The following is a 19,811-nucleotide window of genomic DNA, read 5'->3' on the forward strand; positions in this document are numbered from 1 at the left end:
TTACTAACTGTTGAAGAATCACCAGCTTTCAGTGGGGGAGTGCAGAGGCACACTTCCACATCTGTGGTAAAGCCTTCTGTTGTAGAGAAAGATTAAAAATATAAGACACTGGCTCAGCTATGATATTTGCAGCCAAGTGCAAGAAGGAAGGAGAACGATTGTGAGGACGAGTTTCTGGTGTTGGGGCTATTCAAAGCCTTACAAACCTCTTCTACTGTGACAGGTGTGAAGGAAAAGGTATCAGTAAGCAGGAACTACGAGCAGACTTGTGTGCAAGAGGTTTACCATCAGATACTGTGCTGAACAAAGAGCAAGAAGCAACAAAGTGTTTGTTAAAGCAACATTTCAGTTTTGTCTGACACAGGAGTGGAGTCGATATTTAAGTGAGGAGGAAGCTCTGAGGAGTCACAGCTGGCAGAGACACTTTATAGTTTGCCAAAACCTCCTACGGTCGTTTGGACTGTCAGTCGTTAAAGTAAAAAATAGTTACATCTTGATGATGGAGGCAGTAATCCGATTACACAGCTAATGAAAACGTAGCCAATCAGCATCAGAGCCAGACTTCCTGCCCAGGCCTGGTTTCTCTCATGTAGGAGATCGGCCGGTACTGAACCAAACCAGGCCTGTCCCGACCTTTCACCCTGACCTGGCAAAAAGGGGCGTGTCTGTCCACAAAGTAGACACAACTCTCCTGTAAATGTTCCCAAACTGACATTGTCAGCCTGTTTAATACGACCCCAGTTCAAACTGATGCGGGCTCGGAGCGTGAGAGTGTTTCTCACAGCACCAACTATGCAGTGATCACTCAGGTCGTTGGCAAAAACTGCAGATGTGGAAAACTTACGCAGCATATTAGTTAAAAAAGGTCAATAAGAGCAGATTTATCTGGGTGTTTAGGATCAAGGCGTGTGAGGCTTTAAATAATTTGAGTCAGTTTTAAAAACAAGCAGCGTGCCTTAAAATCATCAGACACAGAAGAAAGCCAGTCCCAATGAAAATCATCCATCTGAAAGACGTCATTAAAATGCAGCTCAGATAAAAGTTGAACCAGAGACGGTGATGTGCTGGGGGAAGCAGGTGGAGGCTGATAGCAGCCAACAACAGTCTGATTTCCAAACAGATCAATAGTTAAGGCCAAGATTTCAAATGGTTGAGGTGCAGATGGAGAGAACAAGACTTGAGCAGCAAGACAGAGCTTCACATAAACTTCCAGACCTCCGCCTTTTCTGGGACAGTCTGAGAGCTAAATGTTAAATCCATCAGTTGCTACGTTTTTATCCAGTAAAGATTTGGAAAGTCTCAGAAACAACAATGATACCAGCACCGCTTGAACAGGCCCAGATTCCAATCATATCCATGTTAGGAAGCACACGACGTGATGCACGTGTAACCCAGACAGTTTTTAACATCTGCTGGTGTTTCACATTCAGCCAGAGGCCCAGGGTTAGGTTGGATACCAGACAATAATAAAAGCATCGTTATTAGACTCTAGAGCTCGTTTATAGCTGACACCACATGTAGAGTTTAAGTTCACACAGAGACGATGACATTTTTCTACAACCAGCAAACAATAAACAAGAAATGTAACAAGAGTTTCAGAAGAAGCTGTTTTACAGAGAAATGATTCCCTGAAGACAAAATTATTATCATCTTTATTTCTCCAGGTGAAAATTTAATTGAGATTAAAAATGTTGTTTGTAAATTAAAATACTATTTCAGTATTTAAGGCAGATAACCTAAGTATGAAGAATGCTTACATGATGTACATACTGTGAATGCCTGCTTTTGAAACCTTAATAAAAATATGAATTTTTAAAAAAAAAAAAAAAAAAAGTGGTTTTCAAGAGAGACCTGGCATCATGGCAGAAAGAGTCAAAAATACATCATAATTCAAACAAATACAAAATAGGAAAAACATCCTACATAAACTTGATAAAGTTTCATTAACAGACTTTGAACAATGGACTTCAAACTTCCCCCCAAAACAACAGAAACACATTTGAAGATAATGAATGACATTTATCCCTCTAAAGAAGGACTTAGACTACGATTTAATATGAATGAGAACATGTTCATAAATGGATGCAACCAAAGATTTCATCAATCCCTGATTTAGAGACAACAGAACATTTGGTTTGATTTCACAAGATAAGAATGACGACTGAGTTGGAAGATTGTTTTATGTTTAGTCAAATCTTTCATACATAAAGTCGGATTACAAAATCATCCCCTAAGTTTGTTGTTTTATTCAAGGAATTGAAATTATAGAGAAAATCTGTGAAATGACTTAAAGAAAACAAACCACAAAAACTCTATGATGCTCTAAACCCCCTGGTTTAGGTCGGCAACCTTTCTGATGATGAGTGCATCTAAAATTTCCTCAGAAGTCAATGTGCCATATGATTGCATTAGCAATAAATTACACACTATATAGAACCACTTCATAGGATTATATTTGTGCGTAGATGTTGGCAGCTGTCAGCGAATAGTGATCAGCTACTTTGAAACAAAAAAGACTTTTTATCCATAACAGCAAATGAACTGTACAGCAGAAAATACAAATGCTATTCATGGTCTCCTCACAACAATGATAAGAAAAATAAACTGGGCCAATATGGCATGTTTGTTACTACAGAGACACACATGTTAATGTGATCTCTGGTCTCCCACTCAGAGGGAGTTATTGTAACTGACTGTAAAAAGTCAGTACAACGAAAATAAACTCCACCTAAACTTGGTTTATATCTGTCCCAAATAGACTGCAGGTCATAACTTCTTACCTGAAGTTCAGTTCACCTGTCACTCGGATCGGCGGCTGCCTCAGGTCTCTGCTCCTCCTGGGTGGCCGACCCCTGCTCTAAAGCATCTGATTTGGATTCCTGAGATCAAATATATTTTCCTTTGGCTTTGTTTTCTTCACATTTGTGGCTTTAATGTAGTGTTACATCCTGTTTGTTTGCTTCCATCTGTATACATGTCCAGATTCACTGTTATGTTTCTATTCTTACATTGCTGTGTGATCACTGTTCCCTCTGCTGACTGATGTGACCTTTTGTATCTTACACTGATACTTGTCATATTTGTATCTGCGCCTAAAAGATAAAAAGTTTTCCATGCTAAAACACAGCTCCACCTCCTGCAGTTCTCCCTCTGAACCACTAGATGTCTCTGTTATCTAAATGAAGACGTGCAGCACAGCAACCACAGCAGCGCTCAGATCACACGTGTCCTGTTATTATGTATAAAAGCATGAAACAGGTGAGACAGGTGGGATCAATATTAATGTTGTGGAAATATATGAAAAAGCAACAGAAGAGTGAAAACATTTGGTGTTTCTAGAAAGATCTTTCAGCTCACAGCTGCTCACAGACTGTATTTACAAGTGACAAACTGCAACTCTACAGTACATCTACAGTATATATCAAATATATTCTGCATTCAAATCTATTGAGTGATGTTTGAAAGTCTTTCCAGGTGAGTTTGATCCAGGAGGGTCTGAAGCCAGAGACTGTGCAGAGACTGTAGAAGGACAGAGCAGCAGCAGAGCAGTCCAGATACACTGATGATCCTCTGTCAGATCCAGAGGGACACACAGGGATGATGCTGGACTCTACATTGTGTCTGACAGTGGAGCTGTTCTCAGAGCAGTTCACTCTGCAGCACTGACAGTCATCTGCACTTCTTCTCATTCCTCTGTCAGTCACTGCTGGATGAAGCTCTCCTCTCCACCTCCCAGTAACATGGCCCAGTCAGAGCGTCTCTACACACAAGCTGCTGCTGCTTCAACCTCTCTGGATCATCAGGACACAGCTCCTCCTCTCTCAGCACACACACCGTCCTGTTTACCATCACCAGCTCCACCTGCAGAGAGAAGAAGGAAGAGCAGAGGAGATAAACGAGTGTTTCCAGAGACTCTTCATCAGCTGTCAGTCAGTGATGCAGCACATCCAGTATAAAGAGCAGCAGGGACTTCAGTGCTGGGACTGTACTAGGACTCATTGTTGCTTCACTTTTTCTAATCTTTGGATTTTTATTGAAGTTGATGAAAATGTTTTTCACTCCTAGTTTGAGTTTGGACTTTCATTCATTAGAAGAACCTTGGTGTGTCCACTCTGAGCTCTGTAGGAACCCCAACAACAAGCCCAACAATCCAGATGGAAGGTTCCAGCTGTTATGATGATTTCTGATATGAGGTTCATTTCTACGGTGGTGATCGCAGGGTGTGCACAGGTCAAGTGCCACTATGACCCTCCACAAAATAATGAGGACAGGGGCTGATCGTTCAGCTCTTTAATGGCAGATTTAGCGTGGGTGTGGTTCTACAAACAGAATGGAAAATAGAACACAAATTACAATCAAATTATAGACAACAATAATCACCATATAACATATATACTTGTCTTATAGGCCCTAATACTAAGCTGGCGGCTTTTACTTATAGTCTGAACCATATTTGGCAACAAAGAAAATAAACATCTTCCCATCACTTAACTTTTGTGCCCCACTCACTTATGATGCCAACTAAAGAAGGCAAATACACATAACAAATCACCAACTCAAACTGAACTCAGTTTTGCCTAGGCGAACTTAGCTTAGCTTAGCCCGCTTAGCTTAGCGATAACTTAGCTTATAGAAAATGTAGAGGACGTCCAGAGCAAGAAAACATACAGGCTATCCTTCTATCCTTCTTACACAAGAAATATCCTGTAACTCACCAGTCTTATGGACGCACACTCTCACTGAACCCACATAAACTGCTCCCGAGCATAACTTGTGATTCACACTGCCTTCATGAACACCATTTTCCATCCCAGTCAAAACATTACTCACAAAACGGCCGCGCCCTCTAGTGGCGAGGCAGAAAACTGCATCACAGTCCTGCCTTCAGAACACCCCAGCCAACATGTATATATGGGCCCCACCTGGTTTTTGCTCGGGCTAGATGGGTACCATATGGGCATGGGCTCAAACTGGTCTTTTTGTATGGGGCCTACTTGGGTTCTTCACATTAAACCCATGTGGGCAATGCCAAGTGGGCACTTTTAGTAGGTCCTAGCTGGGTCAAACATGGGAAACACTTAACTTGGTACAAAATGGGAAACACATGTAGGACCCACTTGGGTTTTTCACATGGGTTAGATATGTGCTAACATAGTCTTTTAAAGAAAAGCTGTTTTTGTGTGCCCCAGGTGGGGCAAACTGCATCATTCCATGTTTGGCATTGATCACCACCTGCACTCATGTATCTATCTACTTAGCACTTTTAATTCTTATTCTTATTTTTATATCTATTTAAGCGTTTATGACAGTATGTTTGCACCAAGCACCGCAGCAATTTCCTAATGTTGTAAACCTGCTCAACATTTGGCAATAAAACCCTTTCTGATTCTGATTCTTTTAAGTGAGGTGTTGCTATTGTTATCATTACGATATATTCTGTCAATTATGCTTTTATTATTATGTTGTTTTATTTTTATGTTATTTGACAATTATTACATATGATTTTTTAAAACATAATAACCATTCCTATACTTAAAAAACTAAGCAAAACTAAAATTTATCTGTTTAACTTGTGCATGGTTTGCCTTTTAAAATGTTTGTATCAGGCATAAAATTACTTTTTAAATAAAGTTGTTTTTTAAAGTGAGCGGTTCCTATAGGGCTTTGGAGAAACATCGTGACTGGGTTCCAGCGCTACACAAGGGACCTGCTTCAAACATACCACCATGCCAATCAGATTACTTCTTCTGAGGGTGAAGAGGTGACCCTCCTGGATAAGATGGTGAAGGTTTGCTGTGTTTGGTGAACAGTGTGATAATAAAACCAGGGAAGAATGAAACCTGCTCCTGTTAAATATTCTTAAGTCTTGTGCTGTTAAAATTGCTGTGTTTTTTCAAAAGATACAGTAAATAAAGTAATGTTAGTAGTGGGTGATATCATGTAAACACTCATGATTTGTGTAAACATTTTGTCATTTTAAATGACATGGATTCTACACTGATGTGATGTTCTATAAAGTGGTTTTAATAAAAAAAGAGGCAAAATTAGTTTGTTTCTTTATTCAACTTTTGAACAGTGGGACTCAGTCAGTAGATATTCAGTAAATGCAAATTATTTACACGGCAGTGCACCACAGGCATAAATCTAGACCCCTAGATAAAACATTATGGGTCATTCCCACAACCCACAGCTTTACTGTGTTCCAGCAAAGTATCCAATAGCAGTGACAACTCCTCCACATTAGCAGGAGGGATTTTTCTTTTTTGAGGATGGCTCCTTTTACCTTTCAATACGGATGGTCTGTTTATGTTTTGATCAAGAGTCTTTTTTTAGGCAGCTGAAGAGGAGAAGTCCATCTTATGGCCAACCTCTGGCTGTATCTTGGTATTATTACCCAGCAAAACCCAGTATGCAGGTTCATCTGTAACAGTCCTTGTGCCACGGATCAACACTGTTGCTTCTACATTAAACAGAAGAGCAGCGACATGGCTGCAGGTCTCTGCGACTCCGGCCTTACAGCTGCAGTGGGCGGCTTCAACCTTCCCTGTGATGCTCACAATGACCCATGGCTGCAATGCTGGTTCATTCAGTCTTTGAGAGTGCAGCACCTGAAACACACACAAAGTTCATTTAAAGACAAGAACTAATGAGCCAAGGCCGACGTAAATGTGTTTTATCTACTTTATCATAAATGTAACAAAGTGTTTAGAAAGTTAGCACATACATGTAATTTTTCATTTCTTTATGTGTCCATCTATAGAACGCTGCATGTTATAGTGTAAATCTGTCTGTTCTCTGTCAGAAAATTGCCTGCAGAAAATGAACCTAAAGTATGTAATGCAAGGATGTCATCACTTTAGCGATGTAGAAAGCATAAAGTGACAATTATGAATCACTTAATATGATAAGGAGATTCTGCAGGTCATTAATCAATGTATACAATTAAAATAAAATGTATTTTTAGTGACACAGGATACAAACATGGAAGCAAGATGTATAATTAGGATTATTTATGAATAAATTAGTGCAAACACAGCTTTTTCAGCCTAAACACTGCCTGGATCACTCTCTTAGGCTACGTCCACACGTACATGGGTAATTTTGAAAACGGACATTTTCTGTTTTCCTAAAAAAAAAAAAAAAAAAAAAAAAATCCCATCCACTCGTAAAAGCCAAAACGCTGCTGCTAAAGCAGCAGGTGGCGATATATTCCTAATGTGTAGAAATGTTGGCCAATCAGAAGTCATGAAGCCTGGGTGGGAAAGCGTAAACAAAGATGGTGCATAGAAGCAGAACTGAGTCCTATGTGTGGAGGGACAGTAACTGTGTGTATGTAAGCATATTAACACTGCATAGAGTAAAATTAACAGTAATGGTATTTTTTCTAAGTCATTGTAGAAATTCCTTTCACCGAAGCAATAACCTGGCACATGGTGTGATGTCAAAAAAGGCACAGACCTTTGATGCTGCGTTTCCTCTGTTTCCCTCATCCACACCTAAACGCAAAAACGGTTTTTGAAAATCTCCACCCTTGCATGAGTTTCAAAAAAGTCTCCGCTTTCAAATACTGGTGTACGTGTGGACGTAGCCTTAAATACTGTGCTGTTCCATCTAGTTATTGGTTACTGAAAAATGTCCAAGGCAGTTATTAATTTAATAAATAAGTGCAGCTGTTCAGATCAGATGGTGATGTAGGAAAATGCAGAACATGTTACTATAGCTGAATGCTGTGTAAAACACTAGTATTAAATCTAACTCCCATTGATGGCTTAATTAACTATTTAATAAAATGAAGTCTTTCACTAAATATCCCCCTATGCATAGTTAAGTAGTCTATGTAGCAGTCTACTGCAGGGATGTCCAAAGTGCAGCCTGCAGGTCATATGTGCCCCCCTAAGTGATTTTGTGTCATTCAACTGTAAATGAAACATGTTAAAATTTTATAGTGCTTGTACAGCACACAGTTGCTGAAGATAGACAATTAATAATATTTTTATGTTCAGATTTGTTCTGGGATATGTCACCATTTATATATATCTTCCCGTGACTTTAAAGTCTGTCAGCTAGTTAGGTACATTTTTGCACTGCCAGTGTTTGCTGTTGGAGTTGATCAGTTTACCATATAAACACTTGCAGTGCATTTCAAACTTATAATTACACTGTTCATTTTGTGCATTAGTAAGTAAATCTCCTATATTGAATTATCCTGGAAAAAATGGAAACGTTTGCAACTTTTTCTTTCTCATGTACTTTCTTTTATTTCCTTACGACATTTAGATTCTTTGGGATCTCAAACACCATCTTTGACATGTAAGTCATTTTCATATTATTTGTATTACTTATTAGCCATATTCATTAGCTTGCACGGATTATTTTGAAAAGTGATGGTTAATGGGACATCTGTGAAAGGAGTGCATTACTATTTTTTTTCTTCTGGTAATCGGTATAAATGTTTATTTAGCTGCAGGAGTCAATGACCAATTTCACAATTAGACATCTATTGAAATTTCAATGTTTTGTGCTAACATAATGCCAACAGTGCTCTCTTCACATGTCCCACAACTCTGACAGTTTTGCTCCTCCCCTCACAATTGGAGTTCTCTTTGAGCTGCTGCTGTCAGGTGCATCAAAACATTTTACATTCCCTTGTTATTCTAATCTCTATCTGAGTTTAGGACTCCAAACATTCACACCTGCTGTCAGTAACCAGAGCTCACAGGACTGTAAGTAGTGCAGCTCATTAAGGTGAATTGAATTGAAATCTATACTTTATAGGAAGGTTTTTACTGATAAAAGTGGTAATAAACATGGTAACCAATAAAAATGCAGTGCCGCTTTAAAAAAAAAGAAAAGAAATTACTCTTGTAATTTCTAACAGTTTTTTTAACAGCAGGTGTGAGCATCCATAGTCGTTAAGCTTTGGTAAAGATTTAAAAATAACATAACATTAAACATTAAATAAGTTTGATGGTGTTGACAGCAGCAGCTCAGTGTTAATCAGCGGATGGTGAGGGGAGCAGGAAAGCGTTTTTCGTCATAGTTGTTGGAGTTGTTTAAGATGCTGGTATTCATGGGAACAAAAATTAACTGAGTTGTTTTCCATTTTATAGAAATTGTGTATCTACTTTTTAATAAGTCTTTATGCTGATGTTCTTAATTATCATGTATTGCAGATTTTATTTTTAAGCAACAACATTTTAGAATGCAATCAGATCAGATGCAATCAAAATCAATCATCCCATGCAATCAGCCTTACAGTACAGTTTTGTAAGCTGTGCACACAAACAGACTGTTAATTTACAAAATTGATCATTCAACAAATGTAAATCGCTGCAGATTTTTTGTTTTAGGTGCACTGTATGGGCTCAAAATGTGGTCATAAATATTTTGTATTTGTAAATCAGGATTTGTTTGTGTAAAAAGAATTTGTGTGTGTGTAAAAAAAGATTTGTGTGTGTAAAAAAGATTTGTGTGTGGCCAAAAAAACCCTGCACGTTACAAGTATGAATTTTGACCCTATTTTTCTTCCTTTCATCTGATTGGTCAATGTCATGTCAATCACAAATGTAACAATCCAATCAGAGAACAGATGGGTTTGGCTGTCGGAGAGGAGCTTTTTTGAACTGCAGGTCCTTGAAGGGTGATACAGTTTGAAGCTGGAGGATCTCTATATAAATATCCGATAGCAGCTCGGTCCCCTAATTTTCAGCAGCTGTTGAAAGGAAAAAGTTGTGGTATATCAGTGGTTAGAAATACCATTATTACTTTAGGATTAGTTTAACACAAAGTCAGGGCTGACCCAGGACCATTGCTGTGAGTCACAGCGTGCAGCATAAAGGTCCTTTCACATCAGACGCAGGATGTGCTGCTAATGCTAACTAAAAGCAAAGGATCCAGAATTTGTAGCGCTGGCTGCTGAGCTCTGTGGGTTTTTGCAGCAGCTCTACCTGTACTAGATGCACCTGCTCCTTGTCTTTTCTATCTCTAACTTTATGTCCTCTACAAGAGTTTCTGGGTTTTTTTTTGCTAGTTCTTCAAATGTTAAATAAAAACATGTATGCTAATTCATAACGGAGAAAGCTTTGTAATGAAAGCTGTCATTTCAAAAACACTGCTCCCCCCCCCCCGCAGCGCTGTTGAAAAGGCTGTGGAAGTCCCTGTATTATGCACGTAGACCTGTGACACAAAAATCACCAAAGTCGGACGACCACAGACTGTTTTCCTTCGTGGTGGTGAAGCAAAACGCTGGGTTGGCATGTAAAAAGGGCATTTATTCCCTTCAAAGACCTGCAGTTCAAAAAAGCGCCCCTCCGGCAGCCAAACCCATCTGTTCTCTGATTGGATTGTTACATTTGTGATTGACATGACATTGACCAATCAGATGAAAGGAAGAAAAATAGGGTCAAAATTCATACTTGTAACTTGCAGGGTTCTTTTTTGGCTAAGTCAGCACACAAATCTTTTTTACACACACACAAATTCTTTTTACACATACAGATCTTTTTTTATGCACACACACACACACACACACACAAAAAAATCTTTTTTACACATACAAATCCTGATTTACAAGTACAAAATATTTATGACCACATTTTGAGCCCATAGCACTGTAACAGCTAGAAGGAACTCCTCAAAATTAAAGGCAGAATAGGGAAATACATGGAAATAACCATTTTCCTTCAAGCACATGAGCAAAGTTAAATTGGTATACTTGATAACTGTTGTTATAAGTATCACATGAATATGAATCCCCACAATTATAGATTTTAATTGGCAAGCAACATGCAGATGTACAGAAGGACTATAAACAGCAATTTCTATCACATACAACTCTTTGAGAAAATACCAGCAACAGTGATAATTTATCACTTGCTGATTTATACATTTTACAGTGTAGATTGATGGAAAAGCTCCACTCTGGCTGAAGTGTTTTTTACAAACAATGTTTCCAAATACAGTGGCTTGCAAAAGTATTCGGCCCCCTTGAACTTTCCCACATTTTGTCACATTACAGCCACAAACATGAATCAATTTTATTGGAATCCCACGTGAAAGACCAATTGTGGGGATGGTGTGTTCAGAGTGATGTGCAGTGTTAGTTTTAGGCCACACATAGCGTTTTGCATTTTGGCCAAAAAGTTCCATTTTTGGTCTCATCTGTCCAGAGTATCTTCTTCCACAGGTTTGCTGTGTCCCCCACATGGCTTGTGGCAAACTGCAAACGGGACTTCTTATGGTTTTCTGTTAACAATGGCTTTCTTCTTGCCACTCTTCCATAAAGGCCAACTTTGTGCAGTGCACGACTAATAGTTGTCCTATGGACAGATTCCCCCACCTGAGCTGTAGATCTCTGCAGCTCGTCCAGAGTCACCATGGGCCTCTTGGCTGCATTTCTCTCTTTCTCTGCAGCGCCCTCCTTGTTCGGCCTGTGAGTTTAGGTGGATGGCCTTGTCTTGGTAGGTTTACGGTTGTGCCATACTCCTTCCATTTCTGAATGATCACTTGAACAGTGCTCCGTGGGATGTTCAAGGCTTGGGAAATCTTTTTGTAGCCCAAACCTGCTCTAAATTTCTCAATAACTTCATCCCTGACCTGTCTGGTGTGTTCTTTGGACTTCATGGTGTTGTTGCTCCCAATATTCTCTTAGACAACCTCTGAGGCCGTCACAGAGCAGCTGTATTTGTGCTGACATTAGATTACACACAGGTGCACTATGTTTAGTCATTAGCACTCATCAGGCAATGTCCATGGGCAACTGACTGCACTCAGACCAAAGGGGGCTGAATAATTACGCACACCCCACTTTGCAGTTATTGATTTGTAAAAAATATTTGGAATCATGTATGACTTTCATTCCACTTTCACGTGTACACCACTTTGCGTTGGTCTTTCACATGGAATTCCAATAAAAATGATTCCTGCTTGTGTCTGCAATGTGACAAAATGTGGAAAAGTTCAAGGGGGGTGAATACTTTTGCAAGGTACTGTATTCCTCTTCAGAATATCTTCTGCAATTTTTTGAATTTCCGTATGTGTGAAAATGGCTCACACTTCTATTCTGCACACAATCTTCTGTGTATTTTAGTGAAATGGATTACCTTCTTGCCAAATCACAGACAAGGAGAAGGAGAATTAAAGTTCGAGTTCAGCAGCATTTACATAGCCTTGCCTTAGATGCTGTGGAACTTGCAGAGAAGGCCGTGGACCAGGCTTTGCAATACACTGAAGATGTGGCGAACAAACATTCGATTGTGGATGAAGCAGTGGAAAATATTGAAGATATAGAAAATAAAGATGAGACTATCAACAAGGCAGAGGACAATGTAGAGGAATATTCGAGTAACAGCTTGGATGAAGATTTACCTCTGGATTTTAATAGTAATGACTTTTACATGGATAGTGAAGCGGATGAAGAACAAAACTGTGACTTTCCTGATGTGGAGTCAGACTCTGATGCTAAGAGGAAACTTGCTGAATGGGCAGCAAACCGAAATGTGTCTCATTCTGTGTTGTCAGAGCTCTTAACCATACTTTTGGAGCTTGGTCTAGATTTGCCAAAGGATCCCAGAACTTTGCTCAGTACATTAAAAGACTGTGAAGTGAAACAGATTGGCAGGGGAAGTTACTACCATTTTGGTCTTGAAAGTGCAGTATTGTCAGAACTGAAAATGATAAATCAACATGAACTGAAAACTGATACATTAACCATTCGTGTGAATGTTGATGGTTTGCCTCTCTTTAAGAGCTCTAATATGCAACTGTGGCCTATTTTAGGTAAGATAGTTGAACTGCCACAAGCAAATGTTTTCATGATGGGTATATATGCTGGTCCCTGCAAACCTGAGTCGGTGAACGACTACATGCATGATTTTATAGAAGATGTAAAAAAGGTCACAAAAACTGGTATTGTTTTCAATGGAAAACACTTCAATGTACCCCTTCCAGATGCTTTTATCTGTGACACCCCAGCTAGAGCTTATTTAAAATGCATCAAAGGTCATGGTGGCTACAGTTCTTGTGAGCGCTGTACACAGTATGGTGTTTATGTTGATGGGAAAGTTATTTTTCCAGATATGGATTCAAGTCTCAGATCAGATTCTCAGTTTGAAGAAATGTTAGATGAAGATCACCACAACTCCAAATCACCTCTTCAAGAGCTAGGCATTGGCATGGTTTCAGCCTTTCCCTTAGACTATATGCATTTAATTTGCTTGGGTATTGTACGTAAATTACTTGCCCTGTGGATTAAGGGACCATTGCAGTGTCGGGTTCCTACTTCTACTCTGTCTGCCATTTCAGATCACTTAAAACAGTGTAGGCAAAGTCTGCCACGCACGTTTTCCAGAAAACCACGGTCCCTAATGGAGTACAGACAATGGAAAGCTACAGAATTAAGACAATTTTTGTTGTATACTGGACCAGTTGTGCTTTTCCAGAAACTGTGCAATCCACAGTACAAGAACTTCCTGGTGTGATGTGGCCTTTCTCAGCCGACGGCACTTTGTGTTTTTTGTGCTAGATTCTGAAGCTGCAGGTTTTATCTTTCTCAAAACAATATTGACTGAACCAGCAGCAAAAGAAGATCCAAACTACACTGAAAATTTCGCTTCACGTAAACATCGTCATGAATTCCCTCTTACTTTTGCTGTTTTGGTTTTCCACCATGGTGGTTTTCCATGACGGTACTGGAATATTTCTAACATTTTGAGTTATTTTCCAGTATTAGAAAATCAGCACTGCTCAGTGTTAGTCTTTGTTAATCTTCAAAACTGACTAGGTTACTTTTAAACATATAACACTGTCAAAAGTGTTAATTTAACACTCAACAGTGTTGTATTTAACACTCAGAGATGTGGACCCATATAGACACTCTCCAGTGTTAATTTAACACTGGAGATTTTGCTGTGTAGTATTTCTTATCTCCACACAATTAACATTAAGTAATATGTAAAGCGTCCATTTATCCTCCATTCCTGGTCCATTATCTTAAGCTTAGGCTGCTCCCCCTGTGACCCAATCCGGTACTAAGTAGAGAGGCCCAGACTTCGCTCTCTCCAGTCTCTTGGCCCTGCTCCTCCAGCGGAATCCCAAGGCATTTCCAGGCCAGCAGAGAAACATAGTCCCTTTAGCATGTCCTGGGTGTTCCTCTGGGTCTCTTCCTGGTTGGATGTGCCCAAAACGCCTCCCCAGGGAGGCATCCTACCCAGATGCCAGTATCTAATCCAGGGGTGTTAAACTCAAATACACAGTGGGCCAAAATTCAAAACTGGAACAAAGTCGCGGGCTAACGTTAATATTTATTGAAATCTATTTATTCCTCCAGATATAGGAATGAATCTTTTCTTATGGACTCAAACACATTTTGCTGAAAAACTGAATATGGAACAAGCAAAGCTTAATACTAAACAATATATATATATATATATATATATATATATATATATATATATATATATATATATATATATATATATATATATATATATATATATATATATAATACCAGTAGGCCAGCTCTAATAGTAATTTGGTATGGCTTCGCGGGCCAAATGTAAGTAGGCTGGGGGCCAAATTTGGCCCGCGGGCCAGAGTTTGACACTTATGATCTAATCTGTCCTTTTTGTATGTTCCCCTCAGGTTGCCATGGTAGCAGATATAGGGGGAACAAGCGTAGATGATGCTACAAGGAGAATGATGAAATTCCTCATATCACCCGAGCTTGCCGTGGAGTACAACTTGCTTGGCCGACATGGGAAGAAAAAGTTCCGAGATTTGCGCCTCTTTAATGTTGTGTATGGTAAGTTAATTTCACTTGAGACACTTTTTTTAATAAAGTGTTTGAAAGTGTAAGTGAGATTGGTTATTGTGCCATCTTATATATTTGAGGCAAGAAAGTGAAATAAACATTGTTCTTTGTAAATCTTTCCGAAAGGAAGTAAGCTACGGTTACCTTTACCCATTTTTCTTCTTCATTTGCAGAGGCACTGAAGAAGAATTCTTTGACTGCAAAAGTCAACCTGCAAGAAGCAGAGAAAGCTCTCTCCAAATGGTTCACAGGAGCTAGAGACAGAGGAGGACTGAGGGCTGCTAGGGGACAAAATAGACTAACGGCTCTGTAAAAAACATAACAGACACCTCTGCTGATTCAAGTCAAGGTTCTGAGTTTCCCTTCTTATTTTTTCCCATGTTGCTACAGTTCCCAAGACCAAGGAACTGATTGTGGACTTCAGGAAGACCAGGAAACACTTGACCCCTGTTTCAATTCAGGGGGTCAGTGTTGACATTGTGGAGGACTATAAATACCTTGGAGTACACATTGACAATAAACTGGACTGGGCTAAAAACACCACAGCACTTTACAGGAAGGGCCAGAGTCGTCTCTATTTTTTGAGGCGACTGAGGTCCTTCAACATCTGCCAGAAAATGCTGAGGATTTTCTATGAGTCTGTTGTGGCCAGTGCGATCCTCTATGCTGTTGCATGCTGGGGGAGCAGGCTGAGGGTCGCAGATGCCAACAGACTTAATAAACTAATCCGTAAGGCCAGCAATGTTGTGGGGATGGAGCTGGACTCCCTCAAGGTGGTGTCGGAGAGGCGGATGCTGTCCAAGATAAAGACAATGTTGGATAACACCTCCCACCCACTCCATGACATGTTGGTCAGTCACAGGAGCTCGTTCAGTGAGAGACTGAGATTACCGAAAAGCACCACTGAACGACACAGGAAATCATTCCTGCCTGTGGCCATCTCCCTGTACAACGCATCCACTTAACACACTGTTTGCTGCTACAACTACACATGTTTCTTTTCCAACTATTTATTTATGAGTGACTTATGTATGTATGTATGTATATATATGTATATATTGTACTATTATTAGTTAGTGTATTGTCTGTCTTGTCTTAATGTTGGTTTAAAATGGAGCACTGTAACAAAAAATAATTTCCCCCAGGGATCAATAAAGTATTCTGATTCTGATTCTGATTCTGATTCCAACTCTAAGCAATTTTAATGTAGTTTGATATTTCGAGTTTTTTAAGTTCACACTCCTTGGAATAGTTACTTAAACCCACAGTTGTGTGACAAAATAAATGTGACAAAATAAATGTGAACAAAATGTGTTTTGTCTCCCCTCTTGATTTCTATTTGCAGTCAGCTTTAATATATTTAGTGTCTTTGTGTCACAGAAGCCGTATTGGCTGTCTGTTAAATTGATTTTGTGGCTGTTTTTCTACATGGGACCCACCCAGTGCCAGAAATTAGCCAATTCAAACAGGTAGTAAGATGCAACTACAGAACCCACTGATAATGCCATTCCAACTTTTTAGCTCATGTTTTCCTCATGTTGTACACACTAAGAACTTGAAAAATGGGGCCCGGGTGGGTTTATGAGTACTTTGCCCAGTTGGGGTCCATTTAGTTCCCAGATTTTACCAATATAACACCAAGATGGGCTTATAAAATGGGGCCATTATGGAACCCGTGGACAATCCCACTTAAAACCCACTTTTTAGCCGATGTGATGCCCACATGGTACCCACAAAAACTGGAAAGATGGGGCCTGGGTGGGTTTTTGTGTATGTTGCCCAGTTGGGGCCCATTTAGTTCCTAAATTTTACCAATATAACAACTATATGGGCATTTAACATGGGGCCATTACGGAACCCGTGGACAATCCTATATGGGGCCCATTTTTCAGCCCATTTCCAAACCATATGGGCCCCACATATAAATGTTGGCTGGGACCAGCTGTTAACTGGAGGAATTCCATCCAAACATCTGCTCTCACTAAATTCTTCCTCACCTACAGACTGTGTTCGTCACCGCTTTAAACTTGGAAATGAATGCAGTCATTGGTCTGCGTGCTGCTTTGTTCAGAGAGCTGATTGGCTGTTGACAGCGTTTGATCAGAGTGTGTCAGCCGTTACTATGGTGACCATAAAGGTCAGAAACAGGAAGTGTTTGTGTCCAATCCTGAAGCCTGTCACCATTCTCCTCTCACAGCTTCACTGAGAAGCTGCAGCTTTACAGGAAACACTGGATCTTTGTTTCATACTGACTGTGTTTAGTACAATACTGCTGACAGCACCACCCAATCACTCCATCACTCTACTTACACCAGAGTCTCCAGTCTGTAGTCTGGACTCTGCTGAAGATCAGACAGCTGCTTCACATCTGGATCCTTCAGGTTGTTTCCCCACAGGTCCAGCTCTCTCAGACGGGAGGGGTTGGACTTCAGCGCTGCTGCCAGATAATCACAGCTGATCTTTGACAAACCACAGAAACTCAATCTGTATAAAGAATGAAAGATGTAAGTTTATTAGACAAAGTGTGAGCTTGAAATCATTCAGTGTTTCATCATCTGTTCAGAGCCGAAGAAGGTTCAGAATGTAGAAGTTTAGAAAATGGAAACTCCAAACAGCTGAAGCCAACAGGAAGCAGCTTCAAACAGGAAACTGTGCAGAGTTTCAGACTATATGTCCTGATGCAGCCAGTTGGATTTTGGAGATTTGAAACTCTGTTCTGTGACTAAGTCCTTGAATCATTTCTTCCAGTTGGTCCAACAAGACAGACTAAGTATTGGACATGTGTTGTGGCTCCATTATGGGAGCTTCTAAATGTGATGTGATGGCCCCTCTGGGTCTGTCAGGTCACAGGACTGAAGAGAGCTCAAACTGGGCACACAGTTGTTCCAGTCTGGACCAAAGACTCTATACTGGGACTGAGGGACTGCTTTGACTGCACCCACTGGAACTTTTTAAAGGCTCATGTTCTCACTTAGATCATCGATTTCTACTTACATTTCTTTCTGGGAAAAATGGGGATTACTTTGAAAACAGGAAGTATTTTCCCCAATAAGCAGCCCTGGATTAGTAAATCACTCCAACATGTTCTCAGGCAGAAGAAGCTGTCTTGTTATGAGGGAGAGAAGAAAAAGATTGAGGCACAGAAACTTGTTGAAAGAGAGATAAAGCAGCTAAAATCAGGTGTAAAAGTAAAGCAGAGGATGAGCTGAATAAAGGACACTCAAGGCTGGCTTGGAAAGGAATGAAGTCCATGGTGGGGATGCAGAACAAGGAGCAAAGATGAATGTGATGCTGAATCAGCAGAAGACTTGGACTCATTTGATTCCAGCTTTGATATCATTGATTTCAATGAAGAGCTTTGTGATTGTAGCAAAGGGCTGGTAGCTCTGAGAGTCCCACTGATGAGGTGTTTGTGTGGAAATCTCTTAGTGGGACCAAAGAGAGAAAAAGCCCTGGTCCTGATGCTGTGGGAGGGAAATGATTGAAGTGTGCTGTGAGGAACTGACTGGGAGGTTTTCACACATTTTCCAGTCCTCCTTGGAAAAAAACAGGAAGTTCCCAGCATATGGAAACAAAGGTTAAGTGTCCTATGGCACTCAGTAGGTATGGGTACCGGTATTCGGTGCCATTATGGCACCAGTTCTGACATAAACGGTAGTAATGTTGGGATTTAAATATATATTCTTAGTGCTTATTTGCTGATTATATTGTTTTATGTATTTTAATAAGAGAGGGCCAGCTCTGAGTAGAGTCTGAGCCAAAAGTACTGACAGGAAACTGCATGCTTTTGCAGAGCACAGGAGGTGCAGACAGAAAGTGAAACTAAGCAGAGTGTTTTGATCAAAACTTAGAGTGTGTGACGTGCTGCGGAAATATATAAATAACCATGCTGGCTGCTGCTGCTTTCAGACCGGAGTGTGTGTGTCCATGTGTTCAAGTCTCCGTTCCCGGGAATGTAAAATAAAGATAATTTTTTGAGCTTTGACCACCCTGGGTCCAGTCTTTCTTTGCCGCCAAAAGAATTCAAAGAACGAAATTTAATAGTAACCAGACTGAAAAGCAGCGCACATTTTGGTTCTTTTTCCCCCTGAGATGTCATACACTTTAGATTCTAGCCAATCATTTTACGTTTCCGAGGATAGTAGGCGAGCCCAGGTACGTACATTCTTTTAGAGCAGAGCTACAGATTAAAAATGCCCAAGGCGAAGTGGTCAAAGTCTGGCAGTACTTCACAGCTAAAGATGCAAACTCAGCAGCCTGCAACAAGTGCTTTAAGGTGATACTGTGCAAAGGAGGTAACACCTCGAATCTGATGAAACACCTGGCGACGCATAGCGTTTTTTTTAAAAGCCAAGAAATGCACCGTATTTGATAGCTTGCTGCAAGACCGAGCGCATCTACTGCGGGTGTGGTGCCTGTTATCAGACCCGGAGTTAGCAACATCCCCCAAGAACCCGAAGAGGAGAGTCCTGGCCCCTAGCCCTGCCAGTGTAGCAGAAATGATGACGGATGATGATGGCAGCAGCAGCCGTTCTTCTCTGGGTGAGTAGCTAAATGTTGTTTGTGTGTAATTTACGTTGAGTAGGCTAACCACGTTATTACATTAATGCATGTAAGGTGAACTAGCAAACACCGTCTTAGTTACATGCGGTTGTCTTCTTGTTTGATGGCAGATGCTCCCTTTACCCTGGCCAAAAAGGCTAAAATGACCAAAGAAAAAGTGGAAAACAGTTAAACATGAGAGGTTTTTGGAAAAAGTTTGTGTTCTCCATTCTTTAAGCACTGGCACCATTTCAAAAATACTGGGTTGGCACCGGTATCAGATAAAACCTAAACGATACCCATTCCTAGCACTCAGTGAGGATGGTGCTGTGGCCCCACCACCTCCACCTCTCTGTAAAGGAACTAACTGTCATCTGAAGCTTCAAATGGAACTAAGACTTCCTCCACTAGGTGGCAGTGTCTGATGAGAAAGTGTTAGTGGAGCTGGCCTGGAGTCAGA

General features: G+C 40.3%; 1 protein-coding gene across 7 annotated transcripts in view; it reads right to left on the reverse strand.

The window, feature by feature from the left end:
- Positions 1-1,639: 1,639 nt before the first annotated feature.
- The window catches only part of LOC113015897 (NACHT, LRR and PYD domains-containing protein 12-like), a 95,868-nt gene continuing 77,696 nt past the window's right edge, over positions 1,640-19,811 (reverse strand). For 5 of the 7 annotated variants that reach the window (XM_080298312.1, XM_080298311.1, XM_080298309.1 and 2 more), the window contains 2 exons: positions 17,120-17,293; positions 6,045-6,608 (listed from right to left, as the gene is read on the reverse strand). In XM_080298312.1, coding sequence (XP_080154438.1) covers positions 6,587-6,608; positions 17,120-17,293 — 196 coding nt within the window. In that variant the 3' untranslated portion in view covers positions 6,045-6,586. Of the gene's footprint in view, positions 3,862-6,044; positions 6,609-17,119; positions 17,294-19,811 lie in introns of those variants that run through there. The other 2 variants (XM_080298306.1, XM_080298308.1) reach the window with 2 other exon arrangements.

This window comes from Astatotilapia calliptera, chromosome 3, assembly GCF_964374335.1.
Source record: "Astatotilapia calliptera chromosome 3, fAstCal68.1, whole genome shotgun sequence".
NCBI lineage: Eukaryota > Metazoa > Chordata > Actinopteri > Cichliformes > Cichlidae > Astatotilapia > Astatotilapia calliptera.